Source organism: Phycodurus eques, chromosome 16, assembly GCF_024500275.1.
Source record: "Phycodurus eques isolate BA_2022a chromosome 16, UOR_Pequ_1.1, whole genome shotgun sequence".
In the NCBI taxonomy this organism is placed as follows: Eukaryota; Metazoa; Chordata; class Actinopteri; order Syngnathiformes; family Syngnathidae; genus Phycodurus; species Phycodurus eques.
The window spans coordinates 903099-916382 of record NC_084540.1 but is presented as its reverse complement, the minus strand read 5'-3'; the positions used below and the strand labels follow the sequence as shown (position 1 = coordinate 916382).

Sequence of the window (13284 nt, the reverse complement as noted above, 5' to 3'; positions counted from 1 at the left end):
GTTTGAGTTTGTACTACCAGATATTGTCAATAGTATTTTTCCACTGGATATCTGTGTTTTATTGTAGTTTTGTTTACCCATTATTTATTTCATATAAATATGTTTTATGAATAAATGAAGAAAAGTATGTATGTCATTTTAAGAAAAAATACTATATATATCATCATGACGATATCCAATTTTGTCCATTTTGCACAGAACAATGCAGAAACATTTTGTTTGCATTAATTTGTTTTAAATAGGCTCGTTCTCATTATAACTGTGGGTGAATTTGGTGGAGATGTGGGATACACTCTGGACTGACCCTCAACTGGGCCCATGCACACACACACACACACAAGTCAGAGTCTTGGAGAACATGCAACCCTCTACACAGGAGAGCCGTAGCCGTAGCCGAGATCCGAACCCCGAACCTTCGAATCGCGAGGCAGAGGTACTAACCACCAGCGCACTGTGCCGCCTGCAAAGAAACTGAAACCGATCTTCCAGCGGCATCGACGACGAGCAACGTTGGCAAATAAACCATCGATTCAATAGCGTCCATGAATACTTGGAGCACAGCGTCATCTGGTGGTGCAAAGTGGCTGTTACGCCCTCTGATTGTAACACGCGCGTCTCAGAGACCGACAACACGTTTTCACGCGTATTTTAGGACTACGACTCAACAACATGGAGTCATTTAACAGAAACCACAGACATAAAATCAAATATATGCAGCCAGTATAATGTTTTGTTTTTTTAACCACTCTTAGCCTACCAGTACACGACTTTTGGATGACTTTGAAAGGAGGAATCAAGATCAAAATTGGCCAGATTATTTGATCTGCGTGTACTAGGCTTGATGGCTAGCGCCATGTTTCTTTGTCAGCACACATTCAACCTGACAATCTCCACGAATCCACATTGTCATCTAGAAATTGCCGCGTTCCCCCCAAAATAAAAACCTGTTAGACTGTTGCTATGCTGAGCTTAGCAACAGTCTTCAAGCGCCACATGACACCTGACATCTCGGAATTTGTGAGCCATAACCCGGAAGTTGTAATTACCCACACCAGCCACTATCGTTTCGAGGCGCTGTTCCTTCTGCGAAGCCGCAAAACAAGAAAATGGCGTTGAGAGCTGCTTTGAGAAATCGATGTGCTTTGCCAGGTATGTCCCTCGCCTGTGGCTTTGTATGCACGGAGCGCATTATAATGCACGTTTGAATCGGAGGAAAGCCTTTAGGGTAACTGTACATCGGCTAAACCGCTCGGGTCGCATTGTATTGCACAGAATGCGGAGCAAGGGTCAAACCGGCGCCTCGTTATTAACGCCAGTAAACGGAAGCGCCAAAGACACTTGTGAGGAGACTTAAGGTCTCACTGCCATTGGCTGAGAACGTTCAAGGCCAGATGTGAGCTGGAGATGGATGTATTTGTGTGTGTCGAATGTGTGCGCGTGTTTGTCCAGGCCTCCTTTGCCAGCGGAGTCCAGTGAGTTCATCTGCGGTGCTTGCTGGACAGCACAGCCGAAACTCCACGTCCACGTCCACGTCCACGTCGTCCAAAATGTCTGTGGATTTTGACAAGAGTACAGGTGATTTTCGAGGGCTCCTATTAGGGGTGCGTATATTATATTAGAAACACCGCACAATATGATTTGGAATGTACAGTAGCTCACAAAAGTGAGTACACTCCCCCCCCACGTTTGCAAATATTGTAACTTTTCTTGGGACAACGCTGAAGAAATGAAACTTTGCTCAAATCGAAAGTTGAATTGGAGTCATTGCAATTCCTGATTTCGATTCCGCTTCCAAAACGATTCTCGGTTCCGATTCTTTTCGGGGGCTGGGTCAAAAAAAGTTTGCATGGTTTAAATAAAGGATGTCCAAATTATGAACATCCATTTAAATGTTTTTTTAATTTGAACGATTCCAGGAGAACCGGAAGTTCTCGTTCCAATCGGTTCTCGGTTCTCGATGCCCAACCCTGGTTGTCGGTGTATAGCGGCACTTCGAATAGTTCAATGTCTAAACCGCTGGCAACGAGTACACCGCTCGGCGAAAGTGGCCAAATTGTGGCCAAAGTGTCACGTGTCAGAAAGCCCGTAGCCACAGACTGTTGGTTACGCTGACGCATAATCTGAATGGTGCGACTTGAGAGGCGGTGGAAAAACTGGATTGTGTCCCGCGAACCAGTTGAAATCCAGTCTGAGAGGGGCGACCGCTGGAGCGATTTTTATTTACGCATCTTCAGTCAACCATGCTTGCAAAACAAGACGTGTTGATGATGTGAGGATGATTCATCAAACGTGGTTCTCATTTGCATAGTTAACTCATGCCATGCAGCAGTCTTTCAACAGTCTTTTTTTGGTTTTTTCTTTTTTGATCTTGTCTAACCTTCTACTTAACAGCAGTAGCAATTCTCTCTTTTTTTGGAATTGTATGTATATCCGATGTCTTGCGTAGGTGTGGCCGTGATGCGTATGAAGAGTCTGCCAGTCAACAGCCTCAGTTTGGACTTCCTCACAGAGTTTTGCATCAACTTGGAGAAGCTAGAGATGGACAAGAGCTGCCGAGGCCTCATCATCACATCTGTACAATGCAAAACGCCTTTGAAGATGACTTTTTTTTTTTTTTTTTTAACACACAGTTTACTTAAATTGTGTGCTTATGTGATCCAGAGTCTGCCCAAGGTGTTTTCAGCAGGGCTAGACATCTTGGAGATGTATGGCAAAAGTCCAGAAAGCTGTGGGGAGTTCTGGAAAGCTGTTCAGGAGATGTGGCTGAAAGTCTATAGCTCCGACATGGTCACCATAGCTGCAATCAATGTACATATACTGTAGGATAAAACAAACAACATTTGTTCAAGTCAAGAACTTGACTTGAGCCAAAATGCTAACTGTAGTTTTCCCTCCTTCCGCAGGGCTCCAGTCCCGCAGGCGGCTGTCTCATGTCGTTGACGTGCGACCATAGAATAATGGCGGACAACCCACGGTACAGCATCGGCCTTAACGAGACTCAGCTCGGCATAGTTGCGCCTTTTTGGTAATAATTCTCGACGCTGCGGACAAACGCGCTATCGATTGGGAAGTGAATGATTCGCTACGTGTCCTGTGTTGTTCACAGGTTTAAGGACACCATGGTTAATACAGTAGGCCACCGGAACACCGAGATGGCCCTGGCTCTGGGGTTGCTCTACAGTCCTACAGAAGCTCTGAAGATAGGACTGGTGGACCAGATAGTGGCAGAAGACAAGCTCGTGACCACGTCGGAGCAGATGATGGCCAAGTGGTTGGCCGTTCCAGGTGCGTAACAGAGCAGGTGCCCAGGCCGGAACGTTTGGTTTGTGTCGGTGCGCTCGTCCGTATTCAATTTCAGTATAGGGCTAGGACCCCGCACGCTTGGTCTCGGGCATGCACGTGAGCCCCGCGGGGCGTATCGCGGGGATGCATTCCGGACTCAACCGCAAAAGGTGAAAAGCGCGACCACATTCAAAACATGTTCTCCCCTTTTCCCCCTCCCCTCCCACATGCTTTAAGCACATTGAAAAGGTTATTAAAACTGTTCAGACTCTCGCTCAAACACTTCTCCAAATAAGTGGTAAAGCATGCTTGACTTGCTGGTGTGTTCTATTTAGCCAGGGGGTCCTCGGTTTATGTTTTAAATGAAACGTTACATTGAACGTGCTTTAGTCCCACTAATTTAAGATAAGCCACGCAGCAGTTAAGTCCTAATTCCGATCCACCGAAGGCCAGGTAACTTTGAATAGCTTTGTTTTCCCTTAATGGAGGAAATCGCCATTTAAAAACCGCAATTTAACTTCACTTGGGTTATATTTGTCTGTTGTTTACATTTGTTTGATGATCTTAAATCATTCACTGCCAGCCCTCACAGTTAACATGGATATTTGGATTCGAAGTCCGTCAAAGGCAGTGAATTTCAACATTAAAGTGGGGAAACTAAGCACAAATATTGAAAAAAAAACAGACGAATGGGTGAATCCGCAGGTGCTGAAAATGAAACACGCGGTGATCCACCGCACTTGCACGCTACTTACCACTTGCCGAGTCAATCAGAATCAGAATCAGAATCATCTTTATTTGCCAAGTATGTCCAAAACACACAAGGAATTTGTCTCCGGTAGTTGGAGCCGCTCTAGTACAACAAACCGTCAATTTACAGAACACTTTGGGGACATAAAGACATTGACAAAAAACAATTGTGCAAAAAGATGCAGAGTCCTCTAGCACTTAGAGCAGTTCGAACGACTAATATTGCAATAGTCCGGTGCAATGACCGTTGTGCAAAGGGCGCCGAGACTTCAAGGAGTGGATGCGGTTTAAAGTGACGAGTAGTGCGATCATCTGGGACAATGTCGGTTGTGCAAATGTTACAGATACTCCTTAATCAGTGTGCAAATGGAGCAGATGCTACTCTGGCATGAGTGGCCAGTATATGCAAATAGTGCAGCATGGCGAGACAACTACAGTGAGTGCACGAGTCATACATCATTGGCCCCACAGAAATGTGACAACGAACTCAAGTCAAAAAATTGCCAGCTTGTTGTCATGGAATTATAGGTTAGGTGTTTAAGAAGTTGATGGCAAGAGGGAAGAAGCTGTCGGAATGTCTACTAGTTCTAGTTTGCGTCGATCGGTAGCGCCTACCTGAGGGAAGGAGCCGGAAGAGCCGGTGACCGGGGTGCAGACGGTCCGAGAGGATTTTGCACGTCCTTGTCTTAGTTCTGGCAGCGTGCAAGTCCTCAATGGTGGGTAGAATCATTGACCTCAGCGAACGGTTGTCTTTGTTTTCCAGACCATGCCAGACAGATCACAAAGTCCATGATGAGGAAGCCAACCATCGACAAGCTCGCGTCCAACAGAGAGGCCGACATCCAAAACTTTGTGAGTTTCATCACCAAAGACTCCATCCAAAAGTCACTCCATATGTATCTTGAGATGCTCAAGAAGAGGAAGGCTTAATGAGACCACGTGGTAACTGGAAGCATGTGATCAGAAGTCCTTCGACGGCGACCGCACCACCGGAACTTGAGCACTGCCTGATCCTGTGATGTCACTGTCCAGTACTGCTACTTCAGGTTCAACACGGGCTTTCCAGTATCATCAAAAGAATGTACTCGCTGTACTGTGGCGGACATAACAGTATGTTGAAGGCCGATTCAGGTCCATGCAATATAATATCCTGAATTAATTGAAGTGGCTTCAAAAAGGCACGTGCCCCCAGCACAAATCGGGCTGACTTTACACCGAGGGAGGTTATGTTCTCTCAGAGCCTCGTCATTGAAGTGCCTGACCTAACGGATAACTGGAGCTTTGGTGCGTTTCCTCTTTTTGTTCCCTCTGTATTCACTTTTATCTGACTTGTTCTTGGAATGTAGTTTCTGAATAAATGGGGGCATTCATATGTGGCCTTGTTTTTTGGGTTGTGTGTGTTTTAATGGTTACAATCCACTTTATTAGTATACTGACTGAAAAGCTAAAAACGTGTACCGTACTAGCAGAACTGTGGTGTATGTCTTGAAATAAACTTCAAACTGTGTACTTTAACATGAGGTGTCCCGGCTGGTCCACTTTCCCCAAAAAAAAAGAGGCGATTAGGAGCTCTTCTCCTTCTTCCAAGACTTCGGTATCATCGACTCCGCAGCGTCATTTGTATCTTAGTATTTAATAGTAAAATGACAGCCATTGAGCGTATGCAGGCTTTTGCACTGTGGTTAGGAATTGATGCTGCAGTATGTGAATAGAAATAAATGTACCGAAATTCAAGTTCTATCCAGCTGGTGAGCATACGGAGTGAAAGATGGCATGTATTATAGTTGATTGAAAATGTTTTGTACACTCGGTACATTTGAAATGTTGGCTAATAGCTAGACTACATCTTGCGTGGGTGTTCACCGAACGTCGGTGGAAAAAGAAATCGTCCGTCCGTCCTCGCCAAATTACAAATGACAGACACCGCTAGTGTATTTGGCGGTGATTTGACGATTGTATTATTTTTCTTTGCGTGTGATTCGAGTTCCGTCCCAGTAGTTGTTTGGCTCGGGCGTGGGAGAATTCCGGTCTCGGCTGATGCCGACGGTTCAGGCAGTCCTGGGCTCAAACGAGCAGCTTCACCTCCACAGGGAAATGGTCACTAACAGCCAATGCCTGGGAAATAAATCAAACCTCCACTTGGTATTTTTTTAACATAAAGGATTCGTCTATACGATTTGGAGATGTTGTCAGATTAGAGCGCTCTTGACTAGGCGTTGCTGATCAACGCAAAATGCATGCAAGTGACCTCTGAAGGATTGACTTACCGCATTTGAACAATAGGCCATTGTCAGTCACATCTTAGCTACTCGTCCGCCGCATGAATTGACAAATGTAATTCGGCAGTGTTGGGGATGACGCGCTGCCTCCCCGATCGAAAACAATACAATCAATGATCTGCTGCAGTAGGAGAAGTGGCTCATTTGCACGAGATGGGACAACCTCCCAAACAGTCTGCTCTCAACAGAGCTGCTTTGAGAGGGTGATAAGATGATGGAGTTCAGGTGTTACAGCAGTGTTTACGAGATAACAATACCGCCAAATACATGGAATAGAAATGCAGGGTAAGGAACAGTTTTGTACAAGGACGTTTTGTACGACAAAGTGGCATATGAAGGCTTTTTGCTTTTTTAAGTCGCAGATCAAAACCGCTATGCATTTGGCTCACACTGCTGTTGTCCAATCCGATGGCGGTGGGCACAAATGAGTGCTTTAAGCACTCACTTCTGCTCTAAGGGTGGAATCATAGTGAAATAAGTCATATCATTTTAATACAGTGTTAATATAATAGAAGATAAGTCGAATATGTGTGCCGTCATTCTCGAACACTGGGGTATTTTGACAGAAGCATCTCCGAGACAGTTTATGAGGACTCCTGGGAAATTTTAATTTGGGGAGAAATTGCATCTCTTTAAGTAAGTTCTGACTAAATCGTGCTCATCCAAATACCCTAACACACATGCTGACAAGGTACACTACGTATATTGCCAAAAAGTATTTGCTCACCTGCCTTGACTCGGATATGAATTTAAGTGACATCCCATTCTTTATCCGCCCTCTGCAGTTATGATATCTGATAAGTTTTCCACAAGGATCAGGAGTGCGTTTATGGGGATTTTGGACCATTTTTCCAGAAGCGCAGTTGTGAGGTGACACAAATTGTCATGTCGGACGAGAAGGCCTGGCTCTCAGTCTCCACTTCAATTCATCCCAAAGGTGCTCTATTGGGTTGAGGTCAGGGCTGCGTGGAGGCCAGTGAAGTACATCCGCATCAAACGCCCCCCGTGTCTTTATAACCTTGATTTGTCCACTGATGCGCAGTCATGCTGGAACAGGGAAGGGCTAGCTCCAAACTGTTCCCACAAAAATATTAGCCCCTGAGCTCCAGTGAACGGAACTCCGAATGCTTCGGCATACCAAGAGATTTTGGACAGTCAAACAGGCTGGGAATGACCTCATCCTGTTCCAACACGTCTGTGCACCAGCGCACAAAGCAAGGTCCATAAAGACATGGATGAGAGAATTTGGTATGGGTGAACTTGAGTCCCGCCCCCGCCCCAAGAGAACACTTTGGGTGGATTTTGAGCGGACAGTGAGCCGGGCCTTCTCGTCCAACATCAGTGTGGGACCTCACGAATGTGCTCCTGGAAGAATGGACAAATGAACTCCCTCCTAAACCTTGTTGAAAGCCTTCCCACAAAGGGTAGACCAACATCATATTAAACCATACGGATTTACAACGTACAATGGGATAGCACTTAAACTCCTGTGTGTCCAAGACAGGCGAGCGAATGCTTTTGGCAGCAGAGTATGTTTTACTCATGCCATGTTGTTCCGTGATCTCACTCGTCAGTGATTTCAAGGGGTCCTTCTTCAGTGCCCCTCACTATCCAATCGCTCACGTTTTTGTGACGCGCTCATGTCTACTTCTCCGACATAGTTACCATACTGAAGCTGAGATTCAGATCCAGCATGAAGTCGTACACCTCAGCACTGTGGTCCGCGACTCCCTTCGTCATGTCATCGGTCACCACAATCCTAAAAATACATCAAGATGGATGCTCTTAAGCGTCCACCTGGGAACATTGAGAATATTTTTCATATCACGATGCTCAGTATTAACTGAGAAAGATTGATTTAAGGATGTGTTTACTGTGGGAAATGGACTTAAATTGAATGTATAAATATAGTTTGGGTTTCCTGCCCACCCATCAAGTGTGAAATTACACAGCCAAGTAAATCTTTTTGAGATGCCTATTTACAAAAAGGTGTTTTGTTGGGAAGCTTTTCTGAATTTTGATGAATTGTGATGTCACATTTCAGCTAAATTACAGTGAATATGTAAAGTCCAAATGACCTTGTTCAAGGTCCTGCGTTTTGCCTATTTAGATTATGCACCTGATACTGTGGACGTGGCATCTCATCTCGCGGCATGTACCTGTCATATGCACAATGAGCGTGTGACACCGTGGTGTCAGCCTCGTTAGGGATCAGCCAATGGAAGCTCTTGTCGGTGAAGAGGCGGATCTTCGTCCAGTCCGAGCCTGTGACGTATCTGCAGTCTGCGTTGAAGTCGCCGAGAAGAACGATGTCCTGCGGGGCCAGTATATGGGTGTCACTCACCCAGCTTCATAGAGGAAAAAAAACGAAACCTTTTTTTTTTTTTTTTTTTTTTTTTTTTTTTTTTTTTTAACTCAATAAAGTCATATTCACGTTGGTGTTCCATCTGGTGCGGACGTCAGTCACCACGTCGTACAGCTCGTCTACTTCCTGCGAGGCGTGATCCGGCGCGGTGTGTTGTGGGATCAGAACAAAGTTCCTGACAACTAGAAGCAGAAGGGAATCAGGAAAAGACCAGGACAAAGTTCACGCCGTAACTATTCAAAATGATTTGATCGTGTGGGAATCAACAGTTCATGATCAGTTGAGATACAAACGTTGTGAGGAACACATTCAATTCGATACATTTGTTGCCACATCATGTGTAAATGTGTGTCGGTAGGTCAATGAAAGTCCTTGAATCCGAATGAAGACCGTCAAATGACTAATGTAGATGTGTAATCGCTCAGCATCGTATGAGCCGACCAGGACTACAAGTATACTGTCTTGTCATGATAGGAATGCAATATAAAACGTGAGCATTTAGTAAATACTTGATACTAAATCATGCTAAATACTCGGGCCTTCAGTTTTTTTATTGCATGCGGTTAAACGTGGTTCTGGACCAACTCTGAAAAAGGTTGACCTTTTCGCATATAAATAAATAGCGAAATCTATCTATAATCTTCTTATTTACGGGGCTTTTTTCAACCGTGAAGTTTGTCATTAAAACAACAACGCTAGTGGTCGGTACCCAAGACCCTTCCTTACACAGACCTGTCGACTGTATACGAGCGTGCTAAGTGCTACTTGGTGTAATTACGGAGATTGTTGTACTTTCTAGACGAGAGTCACGCTGTCGCATCATTGCCAAGGACGTGCAGCATTATTGCAAATGACGAGCCTTCATAAATGACGCTGCTCCGCTTTCTTCCATTTCCTACCGGCGTCATCGGAGGAGAACATGACGACAAAGGGCTCCCTTAGGAAGGTGTCGCTCGCAGCCGTCGTCGTAAGTATAGTTTTTGGCCACTGACGCAGTCGCCTCCCTGAAAAGGAACAAGAAGAAACAGATCCTATTGAAATGCGTTACAGCTTTAGTCCTGACAGATTTCCTCGAAACCTTTGACCTTTTGAAGTTGTTCTCGTCGCGATACGCCAATCCAATTCATTAATGATTGAATGCAGTGTGCAGCCTGTTGAGCTCGACGGTTACGCGTGCTGCATCCGCAAATTAGAAAAGTACAAAGAGTAGAAGGCAATGTTCTATGCATTCTTGAAGGTATTAAGTTAGTAGTAGCTGTACACAAAATACGAAGTTTATTCCGCAAAAAAAAACACCATTGGAATGGTAGATTAAAAAACATGAACATATACGATATTATGTATAGTTTAATTATGATAACTAATTCACTGCAGATGTTGCTGCGCCACATAATTAAATACTGTATTTTCTTGTGATGTGATAGACTCGTATATTCGGAATCGACACTGTTTATATTCAGCTCAGTTTCGTTTTATCCGGCACACACAGCACATTAGTTACACCTGCATGTGTGAGCGATATCAAAATTCTGCTTTAAAATAATCACGTTCGATTATGATGATGAGTTTTGACTGACGCCGCGCGGAGATAGCCGGGATAGGCTCCAGCACGGCCGCGACCCGCGCGAGGATAAGCGGCTCAGAAAATGGATGGATGGATTTTATTGGAGTTGTAGTTTGCATTGTATGCTGAGTAAAATGCAGAGGGATTCTTTCGCTACAGTATACGAGAAGGTCACAATAATGCATAGTGTACACAAAGAAACAGGATGATTTTGTCACTGCAATAGCTTGTGTGTGTGTGTGTGTGTACCTGTATAGGAAGAGATACCGTTCCTTGTAGGAACTACGACCCAGAGGCTCACTGACAATATGCTTGTACCTAAATTGTGGAGAACCTCTAGAAAAACAAGCAGTACGAATTAGTGGGCATTCCTTGATTGTGTTCTGTTAATATAGTAAAATCACTAAAAACAACAATACAGATAACGCTGATATTTATCCTAACTTGTTGACACGCTGCATGAGTTTCTCGGTGGCCGAGAGGTCATTGTCTCTGACCTCCTGGATCAGAACGATGTCATAGCGGTGGACGATCTGCAACGCGCACGAAAAAGCATCGAGTCAATGTGTTGGCTGTTGATCAATGGGCAATAACACGTCATCGAGAATATTTATCCCATGTATCAGACCGCGTCTGCGAATGAACAAGTTGCGGCCGGGTACCTTCTAACCTGCTAACCTCCATCCATCCATCCCTTTTCAACAGCGCTTATCGTGTTGAGGGGTCGCGGGGCGCCGGAGCCTATCCCAGGTGACTTCGGGCGAAAGGCGGACTACACCCTGAACCGGTCGCACGACTTCTAACCTTTCTTGCCCATCGCTGGCTGTCCCTACACGTTAACTCGTAAATGAAACCGTCGCGTTCCACTTTAACATCCGCATCGAGAGGAGCCAGACGAGTTGGATGACTCCCGGACGCGAGGTGTTCCGGGCACGTCCCGCCGGGAGGAGACCCCGGGGACGACCCAGGACTACGTCTCTCGGCCGGCCCGGGATCACCAGCGGAAGAGCTGGAGGAAGTGGCCGGGGAGAGGGAAGTCCGGGCGTCCCTGCTAAAGCTACTGCCCCCGCGACCCGACCTCGGATAAGCGGTAGGAAATGGACGGATGGATGGATGTGGGGTGGCGTGTGACGAGAAGTCATTACGGCATATGAGACCTTGCTAATGATGTTCATCAAGGTTGCGTTGGAGGCTTTCTCATCACCAAAAGACTTGATGTTGAAGGCTCCCAGGAGCAGACATGTAGACACATGCAGCAGGGCCAAAAGGAGACACAAACTGTACACTGGATGCATCCTAGGGGTCGTGAAGAGGTCAGATATTGACAAGAAAATACATTCAAACCCCTGACTGACAGAAGGCATATAATTAATTACATTTAGCAATGCATTGAAAATGAAAGGCAATGAATGAATGTGCAGGCGTAATTCTTGTCGACTGCAGCTGAGAAGAAGGTTTTTTTTGACATTACATTTGCATCATGCGTTACTCTTTTAGCCAGGTTAAACAAGAGTTAACTTTAAGGTGGGGTCAAAGGTTTTCCAACGTGTCACTTAAAAGCGCCCGATGCTGTACACTGTAAGGTCTTACTTGGACATACTTTAAACAGAAATTCTTCATCAATTAATCGAGCGGCTTGTCACGTTTATTGAGCCAGGGCACATATTTCACATTGGCAAAAAATCTCAAGGAACACCACGAAACAAAAAAGTCGCCAAAAACAAGTGGGTACACTGGTTGGAACCTTCTGCCATCTAGTGGAAAAGCATTTAACTGTTCAGCCTGTCACTCTATGTTGCTGGCGTAGATAGTTGAACAAAGATACATTATAGCAAATGAATCATTTTCGGACCGATGGTTCTGCGTCTAACTTTGTGGGAAGTGTTGTGAGGAGGCTCTCCTCTGTTCCAAGCATGACTGCGCCCCATTGCACAAAGCAAGGGTCCCTACGAGTATGCTTGGGTGAATTGCGGGGGAACCCGATGTACACTATGGATTTCTACAGACACGCTCCAAAGTCTGGCCGGAAGAATGAAAGCAATGTGTGCAAAAGGGTCATGTTTAGTTCTTTTAGTCATCCATTTTCTACTGAGCCTCGCCTTGTCATCATCCCATCTGGCTTTCGCCTTCCAACTGCTACAAGACTTGCGCGAGGGTTCGGAAGTTGACATGAAGAGTGAATCTCAATAGATATACAAAAGAAACATCTACGAACACCGACAGCCAATTGGAAGTCGACAAAATGACTTTACCTTGAAGGAGTGAAGAAAGGCTCAGTAAAGGTATCAGATTGCTGCGAGTTGACGGTGGCCATTCTTCTCGCCCAAAGTCGGCTGGCAAAAGGACGGATGGATTTACATTGACTTCCTTGCAAAACAAGCTGAGGCGAGAGAGAGGCTGTGGGACAGGGAAACCGGAAAGACGTGTACGTGACGACCAATAGCTGTCGGGGGAGATTCACAATGAAACCCACTCGCAACCGTGGAACTTGAACAGTTTAGGAGATGCTTCGAGTCATTTGAAGAACTTGCCCAGAGACCAGCAACTTAGCAACGGGTTGGAAATAAAATCACGTGACTGAAGTTTGGACTGACAGTTTTCATTTCAGAGGGTTGGCACAAACATGTCGGCTTTTTGTGCGCCGTGTCTGGAGCCCGAGACCACGGGGAGCGAATAGGAACAATTTCAAGCAGTTATCAAAAGACCTTGAGAAAGCACCAAATGTCAGGAAAAGCCCACAAGAACAATTTATTTGGGGTAAATCAGAGCTACTTTCAATTGCGGCAGAGTCGCATTTAACACGTGTTTCGACACTTGCGCTATACTTCTCGCAAAGATTTGTTATAACGTTATACGTGGATCACATTAAGAGTGAAGCAAGCTTTTGAATGTTTTAACTCGGTATCTTTTTTTTTTTTTTTTTTTTTTTGGACACAAACGAGTGAGTGTCTTGACTTTTTATATCAACTGTTGCCATTTCATGTGGCTTGCCTCCATATTCAGGGACCGTAGTATTGGAACAATTTTTAACGTTTGGATGAACA

General features: G+C 45.1%; 2 protein-coding genes across 3 annotated transcripts; one reads left to right on the top strand and one right to left on the bottom strand.

Moving 5' to 3' along the window:
• Positions 1–1056: 1056 nt before the first annotated feature.
• On the top strand, positions 1057–5533 carry eci1 (enoyl-CoA delta isomerase 1). 2 transcript variants are annotated; one of them, XM_061700433.1, is made up of 7 exons: positions 1057–1149; positions 1450–1575; positions 2447–2574; positions 2662–2808; positions 2904–3025; positions 3107–3285; positions 4796–5533. In XM_061700433.1, the coding sequence occupies exons 1-7, from the start codon at positions 1107–1109 to the stop codon at positions 4960–4962; spliced, it is 912 nt and encodes a 303-aa protein (XP_061556417.1). In that variant the 5' UTR covers positions 1057–1106; the 3' UTR covers positions 4963–5533. The 2 variants fall into 2 exon arrangements, with proteins under 2 accessions (XP_061556417.1, XP_061556418.1); XM_061700434.1 differs by lacking the exon at positions 1057–1149 and having other exon boundaries at positions 1483–1601.
• Positions 5534–6096: 563 nt separating this feature from the next.
• Positions 6097–11535, bottom strand: dnase1 (deoxyribonuclease I). Its single transcript, XM_061701083.1, is given in 9 exon segments — positions 6097–6147; positions 7977–8070; positions 8471–8625; positions 8746–8858; positions 9576–9628; positions 9630–9680; positions 10490–10576; positions 10685–10773; positions 11398–11535. Coding segments are annotated over 9 exon segments (831 nt in total).
• Between the last annotated feature and the right edge of the window lie 1749 nt (positions 11536–13284).